A 26832-nucleotide genomic window follows, 5' to 3' on the forward strand; every position below is an offset into this window, starting at 1 on the left:
CCAGTAGTTTGTTCACGGACTTGGTCATGTCTTCTCGGTTTATATGAGGGCCAATCTCCATTTTCTTTCCCCTAGTTTTACCGTGAGTTTACATCATCTGGCTTTAATAACTTCTCATTTCATAACAGTCAGTACTGACTGTTAAAGGGGAGCAAACTGCCTGAGCCTGTTCTGCAAGAGCATGAGAATTCTAAAGACTTAATGGTACTGAATCTCTTGTGTTCTGCATGTTTCCCTCAAACAGAATACACGTTTCCCAGTTACAGTGAGACTGTCAATAAATGATAGTTCTGTCCTGCAGCTTTGCCACAATTCATTTACGTTTCTACTTTTCCACTCTCAAAATGCCAACAAACAGTGTATGAAAAACATAAAGCATATGGTTATCCCAAAACTACCTGTTAACTGTTTTGTAGAAGTTGAGAAATGAGCCCACATTGTGCTCAGCATTTTGTACCACCTCCCTTTCCACTTCTTGATCTTAATCACTGGGGTTTATTATGACAATGCAAACATTCATACCATGTTTCATGGTCTATTCCCTGAAAATCCCTGGCTTCCACTTGCAGTTCTGAAGCTGCTTCATCTTTCGTGTTACATAAACAACAGTGATCCTGGAGCAGATGGGGAATATCAATACTGAGGCTGGTAATCAAACCAGTATTTGTGCTCTCATCCTCATTCTCTATTAGAGGACAGTTACAAAAGGGCAGCAGTGCTGATCCCCCATGTAAGGGCTTTTCCACGTAACTCTAACCTTTCTAATCCTAAGGACTGATGGAAAAGTGATTGCTTGAAGTAGATCCTTCTTCCATATCAGTCATACAAGAGCCCAAAGGAGATGCCAGCTGCTGAGACTGCTTCCATTTCAGGAATGGAGAAAGGTGAAAAAGAACATGCTGCAATTTGAGATCTTTGCAGGCTAAAATATGTAAGCTCTAGTGATGTACAGACCATTTATATGGTAGTAAGTTAGGTAGAGGTGGAAGGATTTTCTTTTTATACACTCTGAATTACAGCATTGGAACATCTTTTTTGTATTTTGCAGCGTATTTTGGTACGTGATCAAGCCAGATAATAGTGTGTCAATAGGAGGCAGCTTTGTTCTTTGAATGGAGTTTAAATCTTACGTTTTAGAAATTCAGTGTAACCACGTACATACACAAAATAGTTGATAGAGGTCTAATCATAGCATTTTACTTGATTTCTGGCATTTTCTGTTGGCTTTTTTTTTTTTTTTTGCTTTGAAGAAAGTTCAGCTTCTTTTGTGTAAGATTAAGTGCATGAATTATGATTGACTGCAGATATAAAATGTATAAAATTAATTTTATTGTGTTGTAACAAAAGAGAAGGGAGGAAATAGGGTGGGAGGCTGAGAGTTCTATTGAGAAGAGTGAATGCCAGAAAAGCCATATAAAAGTCTCAGTGCTTTGTGACCTTATTGTGCAACATTTTTCTAAGGACATATTCTGCTGTATTTTGATGCTGGGTGTGTATTTCATAAAACTCATTTGATTTAAAAATAGTTGACTAGCAGACAGCTGTAGTCACCTAAGTATGTAAAAAAAGTGCACTCCTAATACCTTGTCAGAAGATGACACCAAGCTCTTCAATGAGTCTGCATAATGCTTACTTCAGTTACATATGGAGAGAGATTGGCAAACAGTAATCCTTTCCTCTTTTTTTTTTAACTCCTAGTATTAACCTTCTTACTTTTAGCTAATTGGTATTTTTGTATTTTTAACCCTGCACTTTGAACTCAGGCTTGTACTAAATGTATGAGCCTTGCACTGGTCTTGAGAGCATTTCTCAGTTTGGCAGTTTGAAGGTGCTGAGATACCTTTTGAATGTCCCAGCACGTCAGTTCAAGACTTCCAGGTGACACTTTTGTTAGTGGTGGGCATAGTTCTCTTGGTGAGAGCTTTTTGCTCTGTTCAGCTGAAAGCAAGGGAGCTCAAATACCAGTAACAGCTGGATGGACTCTCTGTGTCAGCTTAACACAGTGTTTAAAGCAAAATCATTTCAGGAAGAAATGCATGTGGTTTCAAACATTGTTTTCAGAATAAAATAAAAAAACTAAACTAAACTAAACTAAACTAAACTAAACTAAAATAATTTTTTTTAAAAGGAAGTAATTTCAAGGGTAAAGGTTCTGTATGAAGACATGGTTACAAGCTTTCTTATTTCTGCTAAGCTTGTTATGCAGGTATATGAGTACTGACAAACCAACCTTAAGCCACAAATAAGACTAGAGATGACCCAAAACACAGTCCATGGCACTGCCACCAGCTTGTCATTCTCCTGCCTCCACCACTACTTCTGGATCTAGGAATCCATTTTGTCAAACACAGCATGCTCACCCCCTTAATTAATTAATTAATTTATTTATTTATATCCCACACTTTTTTCTTTTTATGCTTTTTTATAATTCAAAATACAGAAATATATTGCTGAAGATACCTTAAAAGGTGAAGTGTGCATGAGAAGAGGCAAAGACCAGAATAAATAAAAATGAAGTCTAAAACGTATAGGCAAAAATTATTTAAAATATTTGAAGTTCCAATTGCCAGTAAAATGCCTGTGACACTTTGTACAGATAGAAAATAGAAGCTATTTTTATTAAAGAACTAACAATGAATGCTTCCTAAATGAATAACGGAGAATTAAATGGGGAGAACAAATGAAAAAAACATGTAGGAGGAAACATTCCTATCAGGTACAAGGTAATTACAAAGCCTTTCACAAGACAGATCGTTTCTAGGTACAGTTTGTAGACCAATGTTAACCCACAGAAAAAAAACCCTGCTTACCATGGAAGCATACATGATTTCAAAATTAATTTTTTTTTCTTTGTCTAAGGTAACCAAGTAGATGAGATTTCAAAGCAGCAGCTGTGAATGCTGACAGGTATGACTGATTTGCATATAGAAACAGGAGTGTGTAACATTTGGAGTGACTGGTCATGGCCCTGACTTGCATCTCACAATAATCTAGATGAGCTTTTCATTTTTAAAGCAGACTATTGAAGAAAATTTTTTAAAGCATCTTTTTATTGGAAGAAAACCCCCTATAGTTGGGAGTTTTCTGATAAAGAACTTTTAAAGGCAATTCTGTGAAAAGGGATCTTCCTTCCCATTCTCAAAATTTGCATGAGGACATTGTATTTCTCCTTCAACTCCAATTCTATGAAAAAGGCAGCCACACCAGATGCATTTCACTTTCTGAAATGGCTGGCTCCAGAGTGCTGCTCCACCATCCCTGGCTTTCCTTCTGGAGGGAAGCAAGACTCTCCAGCTAATTCTTACCTTGGCCTGGTGCTGGAATGGGAGTTAAGAGCAGGGGATGGTGAAGTGCCGGGGGAAAGAGCAGGTTACAGGGAAAAGTGGGGGACAAAGGGTGCCCCACCTCCTTGAGACCCCTCAAGAGGAACTCTGAAGGAGAATTCCTCTTGGAGAAGCCTGATCCAGCGTGACCTTCTGTGATGCAACACAAAACCAGCTACGTCTTAAAGTCTACCCACTCCCAGACTTCAGGAGCTGTTGCCCCTTTTTTTCTCAAGAGCTTTCATTAGGTCAGACATGAAATCTGCTTGCTTGCCTCCCCCTGCCATCAGAGGTGGCCCTGCTGACTGTGGCTCTCCATCTTGTCCTGTGTTTGCCAGCCTCTTTGGAGGAAGTGGCACAGGTTTCTTTGTTGGAAGTGGTGGTGGCTTACTGGAGATGGGTGGAGGGGGTAATGGCACATCTCCATTACTGCTGCTGGAGACTGGTGGTGGTGGAGGCACAAAATCAGGAGGTGGTTCACAGAAATCGGATGGTGGTGGTGGAGGAAAATCAATCTGCAATGTAGGTGGTGGTGCTGGAAAGCTCTCTGGATCTGTTAGGAAAATGCCGCTGTCTCGTTTCACTTTGGAGGGGAGAATTGGTGAAGCAGAAATAGCAGATGAACGCCTTTCAGGTGGAGGAGGAGGCTGCAGTGAGGTCCTCTTACTCTGGATCTTCTGTGGCCTCAGCAATGGCTGTGCCAGGCCAGGTACACTGGCATTGTTTGTTTCAGCCTTTAATAAGCAGAAAAATAAAAGGACAGACACAGTCAGTGAATGTGTAAACTAATGGCACTGCCTAAGAACATAAAAAGATGTGAAAATACATGGGGAGAGTATAGTAGACAGGGAAATGAAGTAGAGTACATTTTGCCTGAAATGTGAAAATAGTATTTTATTTTCTTCCCGGAGCTGCCTACAGAGGTTTAACAGTGGAAACCTCCCTGTTGACAGTCATAGTACTTCTTTGAATGTTGTCCTCAGAAGATGAGTACTTCTAAAATTTCAAATAATTGCAGTTAGTAAGACTAACATCAAGGATGTATCTTTGGGTTGCATTGTCCTTGACCCTGGAGGAAATGATCCTTGAATATCGACCACCTCTCTTGGACCCCTCTTCCCTTCAGGGCCTTCTCCCATGGGATTCTTCCAAGAAGATCCCTAAAGATGGTAAATTAGCTCTCCTGGAGTCCCTGGTTGAAATCTTGCTCTCTGTCCTGCTTCCTCTCCCTTCAATACTGAACTCTACAATCTCATGGTCTCTGCAGCCAAGGCTGCCCCAACCTTCACATGTCCAACAAGGCCTTCCCTGTCTGTTAGTATAAGGTCAGGGAGCACAGCATTCCTTGTGGGATCCTCCACTACCTGTGACAGGAAGCTGTCATCAGTGCTTTCCAGGAACCTCCTGTTTGTGCTTCACTGTTTTGCTTCTCCAGATGTCAGGGTAGTTAAAGCCCCCCAAGAACCAGGGCCTGTGACTGTGGGGCTGCTTCCAGCTGCCTGTAGAAGGCCTCATCCACTTCCTCCTTCTGATCAGGTGGCCTGTAGCAAGCACCCACAATGGTGTCACCCTTACTAGTCTGCCCTTTTATCCTCACCGAGGCAGAGCTTGGTACACTCCCAAGTGTTGCCTCACATCGAGGGCAACTCCACCACTGCACCTTCCTGGTCTGTCTCTCCTAAACAGCATGTGGCCCTCCTGACAACATTCCAGCCATGGGAGCTATCCCACCATGTCTGTAATTGCAATGAGATCGAAGCCCAGTGGCTGCACACAGATCTCTAGTTCCTCCTGTTTGTTTGCTGCTTCTAGAGAAAAGTGCTCTGCATCCCTGTAGTCAGCAGCACTAATTCTGACATGAGCTAATTATAACGTATAATTCTCACTCCTTGCATACAAACATGGAAGTAAATCAGACACAGGAGTAGGGAACCTCTGGCTGAGTTCTGAGAATGTGATCTGCTCCAGAGGAAGTGAGGTTCAGAAAAGAGAAACAGGAGGAACTCAAAGACAGAAACAAGAAGCATAGAACATGTAATGCTGGTGACAAAAAAACCCTAGGAATTTAATTTCATTTGTCCTGTGTACTTCATGCATGATGGAGAGACTGAATCATGAACTGCAAACAAATGCACACGTTTTTTCTCTATGACGTTCTTGAGGTTCTCATACTGTTCCCTATGATATTTTTACAGCCAGATATGGTGCAAGTACACAAAATTTGGAGCTTAACCATTTAGAGCCTAAGGAAAACATGTAATGTTTTCCCTTAGCTCTTCACAGTTTCTCCTTTCTTACACACTCATCTTCAGCTGTGCAGTGTACCCTACTGAAAACACTACTGTATGCCTCGTGTTTCTAAGGAAAGACCTTTTTTTTTGGCAGAGACAGAACACGGCACCAAGGTTCTGGCAGCACAGACACTTTGAGACTTTCCCAGCAGGCACATTCCTATTCCTGCTACATGAACTCAGGGCTCCTTGTTCTGAAGAACAGAAGCAGTGGGCGGCTGTGCCTTCACCTCCCATCAGAGGCTCCTGGTTCTGCACAGCACACACACTGTTTGCACTGTGCAAAGCATGAGGAGGGGCAGCCACTTTTCCCAGGAGCCAAATCCTTCTCACTGGCACTTTGAGGGGGAAGACAGTGGGTGAAGGGAAACAAACTTGAAGAACTCATTCACAGATGACATTTAACTGTATTAACTACTCACCTGTACTTCGGATGTATCCACTTTCTTCTGAGTGTCTGGAAATTCTGCACTGGAACGACGAACCATTTGGGGAATCTGTCCGTTTGACTGAACAGTACCTGTGACAAGGAGAGGAGCCAGAGGGAAGACAGTGTTATGTTTTTGTGATATTAACCAAATCAGGGAATACCCAACTAAGAAAAAGGCTGTAAAAATTTATTTACCACTTCCACAAGGAAACACTTGTTACAGGGTTTTTATACATAACTTAGTAAAATCTGTTTTCTACTTCAAGCTCATTTTGTGACTTTTCATATTCAGTTAAGGAAAATAAACAAAGTAGCTTACATTAAAATCTGTAAGTACCTTACATTAAAATACCTGTCTTTCATAATAGCATTTTGAAGTTTGCAGTGTGCTGTAGTATTACTATATATTCCCAGTTTTTATTGCGCCCTTTTTTTTTTTTTTTTAAAATTTAATTTAGGCTAAAGACTAAAAGCACCATAGTTTCATATCAATCAGTCATGGGAGTGGAAGGTCTGATATCCTACAGAGGGGCTGATCCACTTTCTTTAGTAAACAAGCTAAAACATCTCCCCAGCCCTGAAACATCTGCCCCATTTGGAATCAAAAAGATCTGTGAACTTCACTGTGTTCTCAGATTAGTGTGGATCTGGAAGCTGGCTAAGTTAAAGCTCTTTAAAACACCTGCCCACCAATTCTGCTTGTGTAAGGGGTATGCATAAATAACCCAGTACTGTCAAATGGATTAAGTGAATGTGAGACCAAATGACAAATTTATAAGTTTAATTATAAAAAATCCTTGGCCTCTGTGTAGTCTGATGAGGATTAAATACTCTCCAGTTTAGTGTAGCATTTTTAAAAGCTGTATGTGTCAAAGTAGTAGACAGTGTTTGGTGCCTAGAGAAATACATTTGTAAACCTTAATGACTGCCTTAGCTCTATTATAATTTACAGTTCTGAGATCCAGTAAAGTTCCACTCATGTACTTCTCAGATGTTAGTGAACCCTTAGCTGTCTACAGTGTAGATTAAGCACAACAATGGCTTTAATCTTAACGTGTACTTTACTGATTAGCAAAGAGGTTCCATGAATATGATAAGAAATAGAATAAATTATTTTTATTGCCATGCCTGCAAATCACATGACTGGCAGAGAAGCAAGACTAACTCTGCAGTGTGCCTAATTTATTAAGGCTATTTAGGCTTCAAGGGATGACAGAAGGTGGTCTGACGTCCTTAGGTTTTATGCCTGTGCCTGCATGATGTTCAGCGTATTTAATCCAAAGTACCATTTGGATCATTCAAACTACCATTCTGTGGTGTTGAAGAATTAACATGGAAGTCAACATGGAAGTCAACAAAGAGATAAAACCAACCTTGTGGCTCTCCTTCCTCAGTGGAAGGAGATGTAAACCCCTGGGTTCTGTGCCCAGAGGAGTTCTGCTCCCTCAAGTGGAGCAAGTTACTGTCTCGCCTCCTTTTGTCTGCTGTTCACAGCAGAGCAGGAGTTTGGTCTTCACATTGCTCAAAGATGTTGCTGCCCTCAGTCATACTGAGATTTAACTAAATGAAGGAGAGCAGAGGGAGATCCACTCTATCTAGTGCAAGGTATGGTGTTTTACTTGGCAAAAATGATGCAACAGAAGGCTGGGACATGGTAATCTGTTACTTCTTCTGTTAATGGCTTTCATTAACTATGCAATACTTGATAGCAACACTTGATGCATCATCTCCTGCCAGACAGCTAATGGACTCCCAGACAATATAGTATGTGAGCCCGTGCATTCTATTCTTAACGTTTATTTTTTAGTATTCTTTACAAGTCAATTTCTTCAACATTTTATGGTGAATTAGCATTTGTTTTAAGGAAAAAAAAAAAGGTAGTCCAAATAATTAAAAATATAGATACCTAAATGCAAAATATTTATCCTTGTAGTGATAAGGAACATCTGAATAAAGCAACATCTTCTATTTTTCAAACATCATGATATTGTACAGGACCACTACATACACTGATTTTTTTAGTGTCCAAAGGCACACAGTAAGGAAGAGAAGGAAATAACATATTTTGACTGAGATGCACCTGGGACACTTTAGAGCCACAGACTACACAAGCTGGGGTATATGTGAATATATAAATGCTGACTACAGCAGAGTGTCCAGGGAATAGTGGCTAGATGATATGTGAGAACAGAAGTTTCACCTGCCTTCCTTGGCTGCCACTGAAGTTAACAGAGTACAGCCCCTGCTCAGTTCACACAGGACTGTAGTTTTCTATGGCAGATTTTAGCCTATACTGAAGTCAGGCCAAACAAATGGCTATAGAGCCATCTGAAAAGAAGTGAACAAGCTCTGTTCCATTTCCAAAGCACAAACCAACCACTGCTCACAGTCAGGCAGTTCTAGTAGCATAGTCAGGCCCCAGGTTTTATATAGGGCAGCTATGACTATGTAGCTGAATATACTCATATATAGCTGAATATAGTCTGGGTATCTTCCAGAAAACTGGAAGATACCCAGAACCACAGTGACTTGCCTCAATTAGAACACTAATGATCCTTCAGAGATATTTCCATAGAGACAGTATACATGACTAAAATCTTTCCAGGCTACTTAACCATTTAATGCAATCCATTAGTTAAAATTAGCAGTATATTCTACTGAACACATGCAATGTTCCTAGATTCTATTAAGGAGCTGAAGTCACACAGATGTATATACAGCCTTTATAAGGCCTCAGTCCTGTCCATATCCAGGACAGATGGCAGCACCAGCACGGAGCCCCCCTGGCCAGCCACCTCTCTACTGCTGTCAGCACCTGAACACAAATGTTCCACAACTGTCCCACCCACCCTCAGTCAACTGAGTCAACCCAAACTTCCTCCTGTCGAGGGTTGATGCTGGCTGGATGCCAGGCACCCACAAGAGCTGCTCACTCACTCCTCTCTGCAGCAGAGAACAGAGAGACAGAGGAGAGAAAATTTAAGTAAGGATTCATGGGTTCAGATAAGGACCAGGAGAGATCACTCACCAAACATCAAGGGTGAAATAGGCTCAACTTAGAGATATAAAGCAAATTTATTACCAACAAAATCGGAGCAGGATAATGAGAAGTAAAACAAGCCCTTAAAAACATCCCCCCTGCAATCAGGAACCTCCCTGATCTCAAAACAGTCTGTTATTGCATCTCCCCATCCCAGACGTGTATTTACTAACATGATTTGACTCCAAGGAATAGTAGGAAGACCACCCTCTATCTCACATGTACTCAGAAAAGGTGAACTGAAGCCCTAGAAAGGTGTTTGAGTTGTCTACATGAGAAGTCAGATTATTAACTGCCAACAGTGATTTTGACTTTGCCTGTCTTAAGACAGTAAGTACTTAGCCAGCATACCCTTCCTAATAAAGCATATCTTAAGCATGTAAACTAAAAATAGGCATGCAAGTTACAACTAGTATGTCCTGGGTTGAGGTGTATTCTATTACCATCCTCATGAGCTGTTGAAATCACGTGGGGCAGTGTTTCCTTGCCTCCTCCCCCCAGACTATCTTTCTGTTAATGGCCCATCATTGTCCTGCCGCATGACTCAGAGATAACTCCCTCCAGACTATCTTCTGTTAATGAGCCTAATCAACACCTGGCCTCATGACTCATTACCCTATTGTGAGATGCTCCACCCAGAGGGAGGAACCAAGCATCCCATCATGGATATAACTGGGACTCTGAGCATCAAAGGGATGGGCTCCACTGGATTTCCAGAGGACAGGAGCTACACAGCCACCGCTGGACTTTGCTGAGGAAGAGCAGACCCCTTCTACTACAGGATCACCACTTCAGAGGATTGCAGCCACCATTCCACCAGACTGCTACCACTACCCGGCCTAATAGGGATTCAGGTTGTATCTTGGCTCTGTCAGTGTTTTCTTTTACTTTCTTTTCCTTTTCTTTAATTTCCATTAAATTGTTATTCTGACTTGGTGCCTCTCACTGGTTTATTTTCAAGCTAGTACATAGTATCATTCACTGTTGTATTTGTATCATGGTAAGATCAGTAACAGTAGTATGATGAAGCTACTGGAAAAGTAAGGTTAGAAAATAACCCAATCCTTTCTTACTCTTGTGCCCTAACACCCACATTGCTACCATGGCAATCAGTGAAAGGCTAGGAAAGGCAGTGGCTTACCCTGTAATAATCTTTCTATAATGATCAATCTCAGAATCTCCCACTCATCCCTTTTACTGATTGGAAGAAAAACTCCAACTCAACCAGTGTAGAGATGGGCAAACAGAAAGTTTCAAGACATGGACCATCAGTCTGCAAAATGTAGATGGAGGATAAAGGATTCAGATGCCGACAGAAAAATACCTTATTAAGTTATGCAGATTTAAACTGATCTTCAGTGAACTGTCTTTGTATTCTCCAAGTTGTAACTGTAAAGTGAGAGCTCTGCTGCTGGGCTTAGTCATAGACCAAAGCTACACTGGCCTGTCTATAAAAAGACATCTTGCTGAATCCATAGGTGGCTTTTCTGAACAAAGACTATGCAACATAGTAGAAGGGGGCAATAAATGTGACTTCAACTGCTGTGACAGTATCAGTACCTGCTGATGAGGATCCTGCAGGGGTAGCTGGTTCCATCACTTTTTGATTCACCCACCGAGAGGACAAGCCAGCTTTCTTCACTGCACATCTGTAATTGTCATAGAGAGTCTTGCCATACTGCAAAACAATCAAAACCATAATATGAGCTTGATATAGGCCAAACATTTTTTTTGCTCTTGGACAACTTTTCTAACCCTGTTTCTTCCTACCTAGTTTTGTTAAAAAGTATCTTTCTACAAGTAGTGTGCCCTTTTCCATGCAGGGCCAGGTGAAAAGCATCTCTGTAAATACAGTTTCTGTAAGTACAATAAAAAGATGTACTTACTTCTGTAAGTACATCTCTGTAAGTACAATAAAACATGAATCCCCATAACCAAACACAGTCCTTGGCTTTAAAATCAACTGTTCTCAGTAAGTATCTTTTTCCAGTCGTTTTCCAGGTATTACATTTTCAAACTGGAGACTTGAGACACTGAATTCCAGGCTCTAGAGCAAACAGCTCTGTCAGTGTAAGACACAACATTAATTTGATGTTCACCCCACACCTTTGTTATATGTCACCCTGCAGCAGAACTGTCAGGAAAAAGCCCAAACTAACAGATAAGAGGAGTGGGTCTGTATGGGAAAATACAGCCAATACCAAGGCTGTGTATAAATCCATCTCCCTCAATGTCTTGTACAAAGAAAAACGGGCTGTCAATTAGGATCTTTTCAAACAGAGTAAGACAGACAATTTGGGTAGGACTGTCTGAAAAATGTCCCCACTGGACTGACCAGAGCTTGCACATTTTTAGCCACAGCATATTATTATTGAGACATAACTGTGCAGTAAGTTTTATGAGTATATGAGTTTTATAGCTACTGAACTCCTGTGTTAATAAGAAAAAGACACTGATAGCTAAGGTGCAGGGACATTCAGCAAATCCATCCTCATCATGCACTTCTGATCTTTGTTTCTATGGTAAAATTAGCATGAATGTCCATTCCTGTCACAGCATTTCCAGTTGAGGTGATGACAGTCAGTAACCTGAGGAAGACCTGATTTTACAGAAAACATATTAAAGTAAATTTACTTTTAATCTCACCTTGGCAATTCTTATTCCTGTTACCCACTGATGCAGGGTTGCTTTATCATCACAGCACAAGTACTTGATGTATTGTGACTCCTTTTGAATCTGGGGGTGCTGAAAGATAGTAATTCATAAAATAAGACAAACACAGAAATTAAATCACTATACAAAAGTCTGAAGGCACCACACAATGACCCTGTGAAAACACATCATGAAGATGATTTGGAAAAAAAAGGCAGTAAAAACAGAATATAAGAAAATATAAAAAACATGGTGATTATGAACTATACACAAGTTGCCATTGGCAGCTTTTGCTTAAAATAATTTAAATGCATTGTAATATGAATTCAAGGGCTTCAGAATTGTAACAGTGATATAGAGTTCAATGAAGTCTACAACTGCTCTGGTTCAAGGTCTAACACTCAATGCACAAACACTAGAAGGAAGTCTGTTTCTCATTTTGTGGTCTGTCATATGTGAGGCACCCAGACTGAATGGTGAACATAATTAGTTTTCAAAGAGTATGTTAAATTTGTTTAAGTATAAACTTACAGGTAAAATGGATTTTTCTCCTGACTGCCTTTCTTTGGGCTCAATTCTAGCTTTCTTCCTATACATTTTTATTCTGCTTTACTCTTGCTGTTTTTGCAAAAATTATATATAAAACTGTGATATGTTCTAGATAGAGAATCATTCAAAACCCAACACCATCAGAAGTATTCTTTTGCATTTGTTTGTATCAGAAACCTCTAAAATTTTTAAACCTTTTTTTTTTTGACAAAATTTAGGATCTCCTTCCCTCACTGATCAAGGTAGTATGGGTATGTGTTGACATACCTTTGCAACTCCAAGACCACCAAAATGCCAGACTTCCTACTTGCCTAGGACTGAACATTCTCTCTAAGACTGAAGGAACTTGGTTTCCCTGCTAAATCAGAGAAGGATGCAAGTCTTTAGTAACTTGGATGGAATAACATACTGCCGTCTCTTGATATGGAAAGAAAAGAATGGACGCAAAGGAAAAAGGCTTCATTATCCCTTATTTATGTGTTCATTTCTATCTATATTCTTAAAAATTTTAAGTGCACAGTTAGTGAAATATTGTGAATGCACAAAGAGTAGCTAAATATGCTCCAAGGATTCACTATTGTCACACTCCTCGCTTTTCAGCCTGTGCAGGTAAAAATTCAAAGCACACCTCCACCTAGCAGCAAGGACACTGGGTTTATACGTGTCAGTAAGCCCCCAAAGCAGAGCACTGCTGGATGGGGGGAACTTGGCAAGGTCCCTCACAGCACAGAGTGCTGCCAGCCTCTGGCTCATGTAGGTGCCATCTCCTCACAGATGTCTGCTGGTGGGCTGGGACGTCCTGGTGCAGAGGCCAAACCCTGCCCACAGCTGGGTGATCCAAGGGTTCAAAAGCAGAGCCAAATACAGAGGACTTGCTCCTCTGCCACGTGTCCCTTGCTCCCTGCTCAGCACTGCAGACACCAGGCTTCCCTTGCTTGTGCTGACCCAGCTGCTCAGGAGGCCCTATTCTGATTAAAAAAAAAACGGAACTGGTCTGGGTTAAATATAACTCATTTCATCATGCTGTAGCTTTGGTTTATATGGTTTTAAATGCAGCAGTACACAGCATGACCCACATACAGCAAGGGGATAAGGGACATTGTGGCTTGGGGAGAGAATGAGTAGCAAGGGATGGATGAGAGGATGGGACCACACAAGTCACTATTGCTGCCAAAGCCCTGTATCATCAAATTATGGAGTGGGAGGGAACATACCATGGAGATAACTGTGAGGAAGAAAAAACCAAAGGGATATTACACCTTAAGAGGTCTCACAGAGACAGATGCATCCCAAGGCAGTGCTGCGGGTGACCGTGCTACAGGTCACTCACCTGCACTCACACAGGTCACACTCTTAGCCATTTTTCTGCAAACACACAGCTGGCCATCTCCCCTGGACAATGAGTACATATCTCAGCCCCCTGCAAGTGCCTGTGGCTACCTTATTCTATTATCTTGCTCTAGGGTACTAGAGCTTGAGAGCCAGGGACATCTTACACTACACGCCCAGAGGTGCCAGCTCACTGTCACCAGGTGCCTTAACTGCAGAGCAGGTGCCATGCCCACCTCATGGCCCCTCACCCAGCTGGTACACTCACACATCACCCCTTCACACAGCTCAGCGTACAGGGCTGTCTCTTGTTTTATACACCTCTGCCACGTTTCAAACAGAGGCAGTAACCAGGCCCCTGGACAAACAGCCGGCTCCAGCTCCCAGCATCTGCCTGTCCCTGTCTCCCACAGCCTCAGAGAGCCTGAAGGCTGCTCAGAGTGGGCTCTGCTAGCACAGTACGTGGCAAGGACACAAAGCCCAAAAATCCTTACTTCCTTCCACTATTTCTCCATTAGCTGACCAAACACAGTGAAAATCATTAGAGAATTCAGCCTGAACGGTGCCTTTAAAAGGAAACTGTAAGCAGGCACTTTTTTGTGTGGGAGTACATCCCATATACCTGGGTTACTTTATCACCAATGGAGACAAAAGAACCAGGAGGCGCAAACAAAGACACTGCAATCCTCGGCAAATTCAGTTCTTCAGGCACTTTTCAACCAGCAACTAGCAATTTTGCTCCAGTGTGTAAGGTCCTACTGAACCCAGCAGATGGCACCCAAACCTTTCAAGAAGGAAAAAAATGAGCTTTTTTTCCCCTTTCTTTTTCATGGCAAGAAGTCCACTGCATTTACATATTTCCCCCATTTTTAAACACCACACTTACACTTAAAACACCTACTTGCGTGCTTTTATTACAAGAAAAAATAGAAGACTTCTATCATTTAACAAATGATTCATGCAAACATCTGGAAGAATGTCCACACTGCATAACAAGGCAGAGGAGGTCATGGCGTAAAGTAAGCTAATGGTGCTGCACATACACATAGCCCTGTCACTGGGATCTGCTTCTGGGGTGCTCAAGAGGAGCTGCTGCAGACCTCTCTTCTGGAGCACCCTATGGAAGTATTAGTTTCACACGAACACCAGTACTGTGCCAGATCAAAGGTTCCTGAACCCAGTGTCTGGACTCTGAGAGCAGCCAGAAAAGGGGGAAGAGAAAGAACAAGATAAGCATATGTGATACTTCCTCCTCTATACTCTCTCTTATCTACAATGATTTTCAGGTATTTTCTGAGACACATGGGGTTTCTCCGTAATTAGGTTCTCCTTCAGGTACTTCTTCAGTTTTTTCTTGAGCACAAAGAGAGTTCTGGCATCCACAACACCTTTTAGCAATAGTTTTGCAGGTCTGTCACACACTCTATGAAGAACCACCTCCTTCTCTGAACCTGACTGCCGCTAGCTTTGTGTAACATTTTTGTTTTGGAAGAGACACTGAATGCCTGACCCCTAGCCACACCTTTCCACTCCTGAACCTAGAGATCTGCATCATACTTGTGGCAAGCTGTCTCTCCTTTTCAGCCTATGGGTTTCTAGTCTCCTCATTCTTCAAGTCAAAGTAATTTCTTACCTTTGCTTATCCTTGTTGCTCCTGCTTGATACTTTTCCAAGTTTATTACATATTCTCTTTGACATGAGAGGACCATAGCTGCACAGGTGAGGAGAAACCACAAACTCGTGCCATGGTAAAGCAACATTTGCTGTTTTATCATCTATGTCTTTCCTAATCACTCCTAATGCTTGATTTATGTATCTGACAACTACTGAGAACTGAACCCCAGCCTCATAATGGCCTTCCAGAATTCCTCAGTCTGCCCTTTCCTCAATGATCTGAATAACGTAACATCATCAGCAAGTTTCCTCACCTCACTCCTTACCCTGACTATGAATATTTTCAGACTGTGGGGTACTCACCATCCTGAGAAGTTGAGGGGGAACTGTCAGTGAACAAGGTGAAAGAGTCCCTTGTCAGATAACATGTGAGTTACTCACTGGCTACCCTTTACCCTATCTTTTCCTGGCTATTGTCTCCACTAGGCAATCCATCTTAACTACTGATATTCACCAGCGGGACCTATTCCAAATTGCCCCAATCAATTCCTTGATTAAATTACTCCAATCAGCAACCGTGATTAAGTGCACAGTCACAAATATATGCTGTCAATTAGGGACCAAACTAGCAAGCTGTTGAACCTCCAGCTCTGAGAAGGAAGGTCAGACACCTCAGAGCCATGCAGGCACCCGGAATAATCTCTTTGTTACAGCTGAGAACTGTATTGTCTCTCATTTTTCCAAGAAGCAGCAGCAGCAGCAGTGGCTCTTTCTACATGTAACTTTATGAATGACACATAAAGCTTAACTTGTTACTGGATCCACAGCCCACTGAGGTCAACTGGAAATATCCCCCTCACCTCACACAGGCTTCAGATCAGGCCTAAAGAGGACTGTTCAAGGCTGCCAGTGCAGAGGCTGCCTACAGTGGCTGTCTGTAAGGCCAGACCACAGGAACAAACACAGCAGCACCAAGCTTAGCACTGAAGGTTTATACCCTTGTACGGGTATACAAGATTATTAGTAAGTGGCTCAGATGGAGACATCTGGCTTCTTGTGGTTTTTAGATGCATGAAGCATGCTACTTTAGGTAGGAAGATAAAATGTTTCAGCCAAGAATTTTCACAGTCTACCCACCCCACCATTTGCTTGCTTGGAGGAGCTGTATCATAGTGGAATTGCTTCGGCAGTAGAAGTCTCTGCTCTCAATGCTGACCTTGACAAGCTCAACTTCAGACAAAATCTACTACATAGTGCATAAAAATGGTGATTCAGAATAAGCAATTCGAAGAAGAACCTAGGCAGCTGGAAGTGCCTGGAAATGCTGACTTGGTATGAAGATCCCTAAACGATTCTATGATTCTCTGTGGACCAATTTCCTCCTTTCACAGCTCCAGTGTCTCAGGAGAGTGTTTAGTCCAGCACACAGACATAAGCAGCTGTAGTCAATATGCAAGTCTGGTTTTGCTAAATAAGATTCAGAGTCTCTGTAATAACCTCTCTGTGAGACTAACAGAGGTCACTAACATCAATCATGACACATGTGAGAAGTACTGCGCTTTAAGGCAAAATAACACTAACCTCAGTATGCCACACCTCACATATAGACACAGATAAATTATTTTGTTATAGGGTGCATATCATGCCCTGAAAAGATCATTTAAATCACCTGACAGCAAAGTGAAAACATCTTCTCTGGAAAGGTTTAGCACCTTTGCCTCTGAAATATGCAGCACCAAAATGAATTATGAAAGACAACTGCTTGAACAGCAACAATTCTAGAAGTCATAGTTTAAAAGAAAAGTGGAAATATGCAAGTAAAAAGGGACTCCAGAATTTTTCTCACATTAAAAAAATGGAATAGTGCTTTGAAATAATTTGGACTACAGTGAATTTTCATCTATCGATGTCAAAACTCTTAATAATGATGAATTAGTCACATCATCGAGCCTGATTTTGCAGGTATTAAGATCTGAGCATCTCAAATGTCACGCTGCAAAAGGATGTGCCATGTTTCACCCAGAAAAGCACTGAAAAAGCTTGGAACAGAAGCTAGTATTCTCCCCTGTCCCACTGTCTCCTCTATAAGTATCAACTGCCTAGAGATAAAAAAAAGCAGAAGCACTTGAATATACAGAGTTTGTTTTCTGAAGAGGTTTAAAAAAGTATTTGTCCACAGATAACATTTTCAGATATAAAGCAAACTCTTTGCCTAAGGAAAAAAGATAAAACACATTGAAAACCTGAAGAAATGAAAACTAAATGATGTGGTTTCTATGGTGTCTGCCAAAACAAATGACTGAAGGCCATGTGTGCATGAAATTGGAGATTATCCCAATAACATGTTCTTTTGCTTTGCCTTCTTCCAACACTGAAGATGAAAAGTAAACTGAAGTTACTCAGGCATCTCATTGCATTCCTTGCCCCAACATACATGGATCATTGCTCAGTCTCTGAGGCAGAAGCAATAGCCAGAAGCATAAAGAGTGACTAACTTTTGGATCACAAGCTTTGGCTTTTCACAAAATGCTCAATGCTTTTGGATACCTTAACTACTGTGTGCTGTGTTGAACTAGCTTCTCTGAAAAGCTGAGACTCTTCTGGCTCCCATGACTGGAAGAAGAATTAATACTCAGCACCTTTCAAAAGTCACATTGAAATGGTTCAGATTTGCAATCTACCATTCATCGTGGTCAAATTCTGATGCTATACACTCCTTGCATGAAGATGATCATGCTTAACTGATCTTTTGAAGATGTGTGAACTCCATGAATAAAAGAGTAATTGCCCTATTATAAGGAAATTATTCTTTTGACCTACGTTTCTCTAATGACCTGAGGCAAAATTTTTAGGTCATTAAAAATATATGTAACAGTCATTGTAACTAAAGAGGTTTGCTTTATGCAGGAAGTAATATTTTCCAAAGCTATCATATTCAATTTCTCCCTGTCCATTCTCTTTGTTCTCCCCACTGTTTATACATTAATCTAGCAAAACTGTGCATGTACATGACTGTAAACCCACGTAACTGGAAGTGTTCTGCAATAAAAAGTATTTCTACTTTTGCTTTCTCAGTTTATCTAGCAATGAATTTTACTCTGAAACACTTATCTGAAGCACTCATACTAACACAATTTCCAAATCTTTCACATAAAGAAATGAAAAATCTGTTTTCTATCTTTGTTTCCTGCACTAGCCATTTGTTCCACATAGCTGTTATTCATAGTGTTTTCTATCTCAAACACTGCTAATTCTCACCTTCTACCTTTTTAACTGCCTTTGTGTTGAATGCATTACGTACATGACTCAGTCTGCATGGAGCACACTGGGTGAGGGAGGAGGGAATCAGGAGAGAAGCAGCTAAATACCAAATTACCTGCTAGAATGATGCTGCTATTGCAAATAAGCTATTCTTTTGAAAATTTACTTCCAAAATTCTTTGGATCATTAGAATTTTTTTTTTAATCATGGTGCCAAATGATGCCAGGAAAACTTAACTGTTTTGACTGCACAGGAAAATGTACCCAGCTGTAGAAATAGAGGATGATTCGCCTTTGTCTCAGTTTATCCCCAGGAAACCAATTTTTTTCATCCTAGATTAATTCAGCATTATGCACCATTACCTCCAGATTACTCAAGCATAACCAGCACCAATAAACTATAATTAAATCCACTCTTTGTCACAGGCACATCAGACTGACTAAACCAGCAAATTTGCATATAGATTACCTTGCTATTTGTCTGCTCTGAAAGATTTCTCCACATGGTGTGACAAAATCAGCTCCTGGACAAGCATGTGTGTGCATGCACGGACAGAGACAATCCACAAAATAAACATTACGTTCACAATTTCTGCTCAGTGCAATAGATGCTGCTGCTAGCATGATGGACAGATCCCTTCCTTCCTTGTGAAATACCTTATTTTTGTGGACTTCCAGTTTCAGAATATTAAATAAATCATGAAAGGTCTTATTCATTTCTACAGCATTTCCCATACAACACAGTAGATGGTGAATGAGAAAATTTGCAGGGAATCTAGATATAAAAACATGTATTTGTAAATGCAAAGGTGGCTCTGAGGAACCCAACCATTCCTATTTGCTGTGTGCAGTGTGTGAATATATTTTTGCTGGAAAGGGGAGAGAATTTTGTTCCCTCACCACTGCTCTCCCAGGAGTGGCCAGCACTCTGTGCAGGGTGGCAGGGAGAGCTGTGCTTTGACCCTCTCCTGCCAACTCTGCTGGGAACAGTGACATATCTGAACTTGACAGAGGCAGGTTTGAGTAAGGGTCTTTTTGAAAATTTGGCTCCCTCTCCCTTCCCCTCCCCTCCCCTCCCCTCCCCTCCCCTCCCCTCCCCTCCCCTCCCCTCCCCTCCCCTCCCCTCCCCTCCCCTCCCCTCCCCTCCCCTCCCCTCCCCTCCCCTCCCCTCCCCTCCCCTCCCCTCCCCTCCCCTCCCCTCCCACCTCATGGAGGTCTCTATTATGAAAAGACTCACTTTGTCTGAGTCAAAGAGAGAAGTGGGATCTTTAAATTTAGGTAAACATTAGACTTAGGCTGAGTACAAGATAGGAAGAGTCTGCATGTTTACAGGAGATGTCCAAAAAGTATTTCTTATACTCAGAGGGTCTGTTTTTAGTATGCTGAGGGTTCTTTTCGTTGTTTCTGGGTTTTGAAATGTGGGACATCCTCTGAGGGAGGAAGGCTTGTTTAGCAGTGGTAAAGAAAAAGTGCATTTAAGAAGGTTAGAGCTCAGCACAGACCAAGTAGCCACTGGAAAATAAAACAGTTCTTCAAGTTTTATAGTTGCCCCAAAGCCTAAGGATTCCTGAAAGCCAAGTCCATCAGAGCCTCTGTGCCAGGCTGCATTCCTGTCCTCAGGACCCAGCCACATTGGCCCTGGTCTGCTGCACAGGCACAGCTAAAGGTGATCCTGCTCTCAGACACCAACCAGCCAGCTGTGCTCTTTCTGGTTGGTCACAGCTGGGCTTTCTGCTGCCTGATATGAGGAAGTAGCTGCTTTGTTCTGTTATTGCAGTTGTCTCCTGAATCATCTTGAAAGGAAACTTCTGAATAAGCTCAGCAAAATGCTCTCTCTTTTGCTAGTGAACACTGTGATGTTTAATTGTTTCTGGCACCCCACCCTTTTGCCCATTATCTCCTCAGTGTCTTGATTGTTAACAAATAAGCAAAGCACAGCCCATTTTTGTGCTGAGGTAAAGTATATACAGGGGGGTACTGAAATAATGGGAACAAATGATGCACAAGGAGCACTCACAGCATGTCGTGCTTCTCTACCTGTAACAGGAATATCCTACAGGATGGACCTGCAGACAAAATATTTATATTTGAGCTAGTTTAGGTGCAGATCCAATATCACAGGCTGCAAAACCCACCACAGCTTCAGGATAAGTATCAAAGCAACCTGCCCATGATGTGCATGATCTTGTTGTTGCTATACTAACACCAGTACCCAAGCCAGCATTAGCTACATAACCCTGATAGGATCACTGAAGCGGAAATGAAACACCTAGATTAAAAAAGAAACAGGACAGAGGGAGCTGCCAGCTCCTGGTGACTGGATGCATGTTAGCTGGGACAGGCCCTAGGACCAATGGGTTGCTGTCTCTGCAAGCCCCATACCTGACTGTAGCCTAGGAGAAGAAACTGGAGAAAAAGGCCACATCTCATTTAGAGAGCTCAAAGTGAAGCAACATTAGAAGAAATGTCATGAAGACTTTGAGGAAACACCCATATTATTCAGGGCTGTGTCAGACAACCCGAAAAATCTCGTTGGTCTGGCTAAAACGAGGTCACCACGGTTGTGGTTAACATTAGTTACAGTGTTTACATTCTCTTTACATTCTTGCCAATGCCTGGAACATAGATATAAAAATGGCAGGAATGCTCTGCTCATTCTTATAACATTCCTTGAGTGCTCTTCCCTCCATAAAGACACACCATGAAGATGACCAAGACTGGGGGGAGGCAAAAGGAAATGTTTTCTCTTTTCTCCCTGCTAATATGAGACAAGACCTTTGAAACAGGAACAAATGTTACTGGGTTTAGCCTACTGATTTGTTTAGAAGGCTCATCACACAACTGGGGACTGGAGGAAAAGAAAGAACACCTCCTTCAAGTCTGAGGCCATATTCAACTCCAAACCAGCCTACACTCACTGGCCATTTGCTGTCATTTGAATGAACAACCGGCATGTCCCTGATCTTGAATTAAGGATGCCAACAACTTAGCCAGTCAGAAATAAATACGGTATTTTTTCAACTTAGTGCTCAAAGGCTGGGAAAATATGGTTCTGAATTCAGCAAGATTTTCCACCTAGCACAGAAGCAAGGTACTGCTGAAGCTGCTATGCCATTGCATTTCTCCTGCACTATAAAGTATAAGCTGGTCTCTTGCCTCTGAGCTGGACAGGTTCTTTTGCTATGTTTGAAACCCAGCAGAGCAAGTAACTTAGCTGATGACTGCTCACTGTTTTGACACAGCAGTTCCTAAGGGGTCCTCAAAAAGCAACAATTCTTTAAAAAAAGTAGTGGTATGCTATTCAAAAACTTGCCAAGTGGCATTACAGCTTGCTGGAGCTAATATGAGCTTGCAGACTAACAGCTTCCCTCAAAATATTTTCTTTGCTTTACAGCCACCTCACTGAACAGTTAGTATGGGCTATAGCTGCTACTCTTCCAATTACCTTCCACTATTTGTTGTAAGACAAATAATCTTATACTGCCCTCTGTAGCAAGGCACACATAGAGGAATGGAAGAGCTGGGAAGACACAGGAGAGCCTAGGCTGTGAAGAAATTTCCAACTGGCTTGGACTGAACTGGGCATCCAAATTCCTTCCAAATTACTAGGCTTCCAGTGTAATACAAACAAATGTTTACCCATTAAATCCACTGCCTTTTGCTCACTGCACCTGTCTGCAAGAGTACTGTTATTTCTTCTTGAGGACTTCATTTTCAAAATACGGCAGGATGAGAAATATCTCAAGAATGATGGTTTGTTTTCCTTTGACATGTCAGGACAAGTGTTTCCCAGCAAGAGAGATATTTTCTTCTGGGAGACTTCCAGATAAAACCAGACAGGAAGAAAATGTGACTAAGTGTGATAAATGGCTCTACGTTACTGTCCACACACTTTTGTGTCACCAAGGATCCAATCAGAGAGACTGACATTTAACTTTGCTCTTTCCCTCAGCCCACAGATCTCAAGATGTATTACCTCCTCAGCTCCAACTTCTAAAGGTAAGATGAGGATATAAGAGAACTCATTTCAGAACTATGACTTCAAAAAGTAGAATTAATACTCTATTTATATACAGAATTAAAATTAATGTACAGAAATTATAATAAATGTTAAACTCTCCACTGTACCACCCTCAGAAAGCCACCCTAAGTGGGAGACTTTCACTTTTGAAACAACAGAAGATATGAAGATAACAATTATTTGCCCGTACTTCCTGACCAGCTCCAGCCACTGCAGGTCAGCCATTAAAAAAAGCCAAGTCTGAAACTGAGTGGGTAAAGAATCTACCAAATGATGATTTGTAGTATTTAAAATGAAAAACAAGCACTGTAACATAATCTATTCATCACTAAGTTACATTCAGAAATAATTATTGATACAATGTTTATTCTAGTCTACTGCAACACATTTTAGAAGCATCAGAGCAAACAGTTTTGCTAAGTAGGTTTCATACATTTATAAACCTATTACTCATAAAGCTTTCCCATGTGAGCTTCTGATCTTGTTCTTCCCATTTCACATGGAAGGTACAGCGCTAACGTCACACGTGAAATAAAGGAAGAATTTCAGCTGAGGTGTGACTTTTTGCTAGTGTAAATAGCATACCTCTTTTCAGAAAAGATGGCAGTTAAGTCCAGAAAGTATAGCTAACTATTGTAAACAGTTAGACACATTGCTACATACATTCAAAAATCATGCTTTTATTTTCATCTGAACACAATGTAACTGTTATTAAATTAGTCAGATAGTTCTTAGACCAGTCATCAGTTTAGAAAATCAATTTTCCCTTACTTTTTACATCAGCTCCCCTTTTCCTTTTTTGTTCATTAGAGGTTGTACTTTTCACAAGCAATGCTTACCTGTTAACTTCTGAAAGCTCACCTGTGTTTCTTGCAGAGTGTCTTGTGGATGAGTATAGTAATAAAACTATTCATCTGTGTTAATTAGATACATCTGTTCCAGAAAATAAATCTGTGTCTATAAACCACTTCTTCTTGGCCATATGTAAATCAGGCTAGCAGACATTTTGGAACTGAATAAAAAAGTGCTTTAAGTGTGCAACTACAGCCAGAAATGTGGCACTATAAGTGACCTCTGATGTGAATGTTTCCTGTACTTTTTTCTGAGATGGCAAGAGACAGTGTTTTCTAATACTTTGTTTTCACTGCACGCCTTTAAAAAGAAAAGCAGCACCAAGATTATCTTCTGTCTTGTACACACTGATACAACAGATAGCAAGCAAGGCCAAATTACTGCAACTTCAAACCTTCATTTCTGCTATCCGAACTAGGTAAAAAGCATGGGCTTCTTTTCCTTTCCTAAGAGGAATGCAGGATTCCCAGCCTATTTGCAGTGCTATTACCTGGAGAGGCAGCAATGAGATACTTATTCAAGAGCAAGCACTGATTTTCATGAGTGGATGAGCAATGTATTTTGCCTTCCTGCCAGAAACAGCAGTGTAATAAAATATGACAAATGAGATGCCTATTCCTGCATCATTTTGCATCTCAGTTCAACAAACCCCTCAACAGGTATGACTACACCACAAAAAAAGTAGACATGCTTTTTAGAGTATAATCCATAGTGGTCATAACATCAAAATTAGGGACTGCCAGATTTCTCATTATCCGCCCTGGGTGTCATCTGCCCAATCATGTCCAGTCACCTGAACATATTCAACCCTGTTTTGAAGACAACTTTATAGATGCATGGTAGACATATATCATAGGACTATCAGCAGTAAAATTAAGGTTCTAAATGTATGTTGCTGATATCAATAAAACAAAGAAGAAATTAAACATGATTTTACAGGAGTTATTCTACCTCATCAGAATCCTTGGAGCTTCAAACTTAAACATGTTTACATATAAAAGAAACTGTGTGACATTTGCAGAAGTTATTTTTCTTGCACATTACCTTTAAGACAAAGCAGTGATCTGTAGGTGCCTTATATTTCACTTTGTGTTGATAACCATAATACACATTCACGTTCTCGAACTGAAGGAAGCATGCCAGATCCCGTGATGTCTACAAACGAAAACCAAGCCCATCATTGTTAGAACAAATTGAATTTTGATGTGAAACTCATTAATATGACCTTTTTCAAGTACATGAAGGCCAAGGATTTTTATTTCTGTAACTCCCAGGAAGCTGACTGAAAAAACAAAGATTAATTTTAAGTGTCTGCTTTCTTAAAATAAAAATTGGAAGGGGGTCAGTACATATTATGAATAATCTATAACAGAGTTCAATGTTTTGCTGTTGTTCTGGTTTTGCTGTGCTTCATTGCTTTGTGTGGAGATGTTAGCTTTTGTCTAATATGACCAAAGAGAACACCATAGTAGGAAACCACACCCTAAAAACTCTGAGTGGAGAAAGAAGATTTTTCTTAGACTGCTTTCAGAGGTTGTTTTTCTTTCGTACATGTAACAAACAAACACTCATCAGGAAATAAGCATATTTAATCTGTTTTGCTCTGAATTTTCTCAAATTTCCTGGCATCATTCCATTTCTGTTTATCATATTTGCTTGTTCACAATATATTGCTAAAGTAACAAGGTTTCTGTTGCTGGTGTGTTTCTCAGTTAAGAATTCTGCATACAGTAACTTTTGCAATCTTTTGAGTGGAAATGCAAAAGTAGCCATTTCACATGGTCACTGCTGGCTAAACTGAGAAATCAGGAAATCGTGGGGGAAAAAAGGAAAAAGAAAACAACAAACCACAAGCCCCCTCTACCCCTAAGAATGGGGTATAATATGATATGGGGGTATGATATAATATGCATATGATGGTTTTTGTCCGCTGTTCTTGTTCTTAATGATATTTTCATTACAATATACCCTTGAGTTGGCTTTATTTACATATTGAGTTTGCAAGTAAGATTTGTGGGGAAACACTTCCTACTGGATGTAGGCAGCTTCTCTCTCTCTCTCTGTCTCCAGTGCGGCTGATGATGCCAGAGATTATGTCAGTGAGTGTGTGGACCTTGGTTTTTTAAACATTTTAAAGTTCCTAAATGTGCTCAAATCCATGCAGTTTAATGAGTTGCTCTTTTCATTTAGGAACCAGGCAATAGTGATTAAGACCAATAGGAATGCAGTTGTTATTATCTTCTAAGAACAGATTTTTATGCAAGGGACAAAGGTGTTTATCACGAGTATTTGTGCAATGTCAACATGACAGCAATGTTAACGTGACAAAGCAACACAATTAACAGAAATAGATTTTTTAAATTATCTGTAATTCTGATGCTTTTGTTTAGTGACCCTGTCCATTAACAGCACGTTTTTGAATGGGATGTAAGTAGAGCAATGCTGAAGAAAGAAATTAAGACAGCAGTGCTGACTGCTGCTGGTTTGTTAACAAATCACCCTGAAACAACAGAAAACACCACAAGCATGTGTGTAAAATAATCTGAACGTGCCCTTGTATTTTCACCTTTGCTATGTATTTTACAGCCAGCACAAAGTGCCAAAGGCATGCCAGACTTCACTTTCTTGTAATAGGTGAAAACACAAATACATATGATAAATTTTAAAACAGCTGCAGCAGCTGAAGACACTGTTGTCTGCCAACTGTTTGTTTCTGTACCTCAAAGAAGGAATGACTCTATCCACAACTGAAAGATGTGCAAGGTGCACGTGCACTTTTCATCCCACCCTGAGACAAGGGATGAACTCTCGTAATTTAAGGGTTTTAACTGAAGAGCTCTACTGAATTCTACTGCAGTGCTTTAAGATGTTTAACACTCTCAATGCATCCTGCTCATGTCCCAGAGATTACTGTCTCCACAAAAGACACATGTACCTGATCCTCAGCTGTTCCAATACAGAGTGCAGTAATCACTTAGATCCCCATTAAGCACAGATTTGAGATAAGAGACTTGACTTTCTCTGGAATGGCTAAAGCATGGACATAGGCATCCTTTTGCTGAAGGCTGTTGCAGATACAGGAGCAAACAGTTGACTGTGCTACCATTTTAAAGAGTTGTGACTATCTCCTACAGAACTAGATTCATGGTGGTAATATAGTGATTTTAAAGCACTCACACAGTTCCTAAAAATGGCTCAGTTATAGGCAGGGTGGTACATAAGCTGTTACACAGGCTGTAATGACAAACATGTAGTAAAGTATTAAACAGCTGTTTAGGAAGGGGACTATGTGGCTCCATCTGAGCCTATGTTTACAGCCTATCACTTGAAAAAAGAAAGCACTTTCCTCATTTGCACTATGATGAAAGGTCACGGAAAAAGGTATCACTGGATGATGAAAAAAGGCTGAGTAACTATCAGGACATGCTTACCTTGCTTTGGCACTGTACTTACTGGTCAATGTTGGAGGCG

At 40.9% G+C, this 26832-nt stretch overlaps 1 protein-coding gene across 1 annotated transcript in view; it reads right to left on the reverse strand.

The window, feature by feature from the left end:
- Positions 1-2587: 2587 nt before the first annotated feature.
- The window catches only part of APBB1IP (amyloid beta precursor protein binding family B member 1 interacting protein), a 66720-nt gene continuing 42475 nt past the window's right edge, over positions 2588-26832 (reverse strand). The window contains exons 10-14 of the mRNA XM_069006584.1: positions 24406-24516; positions 11731-11829; positions 10645-10762; positions 6037-6134; positions 2588-4057 (exon numbers count right to left, since the gene is read on the reverse strand). Of these exons, the coding sequence (XP_068862685.1) occupies positions 3530-4057; positions 6037-6134; positions 10645-10762; positions 11731-11829; positions 24406-24516 (954 nt within the window). The 3' untranslated portion in view covers positions 2588-3529. The remainder of the gene's footprint in view (positions 4058-6036; positions 6135-10644; positions 10763-11730; positions 11830-24405; positions 24517-26832) is intronic.

This window comes from Aphelocoma coerulescens, chromosome 2 (genome assembly GCF_041296385.1).
Source record: "Aphelocoma coerulescens isolate FSJ_1873_10779 chromosome 2, UR_Acoe_1.0, whole genome shotgun sequence".
Lineage (NCBI taxonomy): Eukaryota > Metazoa > Chordata > Aves > Passeriformes > Corvidae > Aphelocoma > Aphelocoma coerulescens.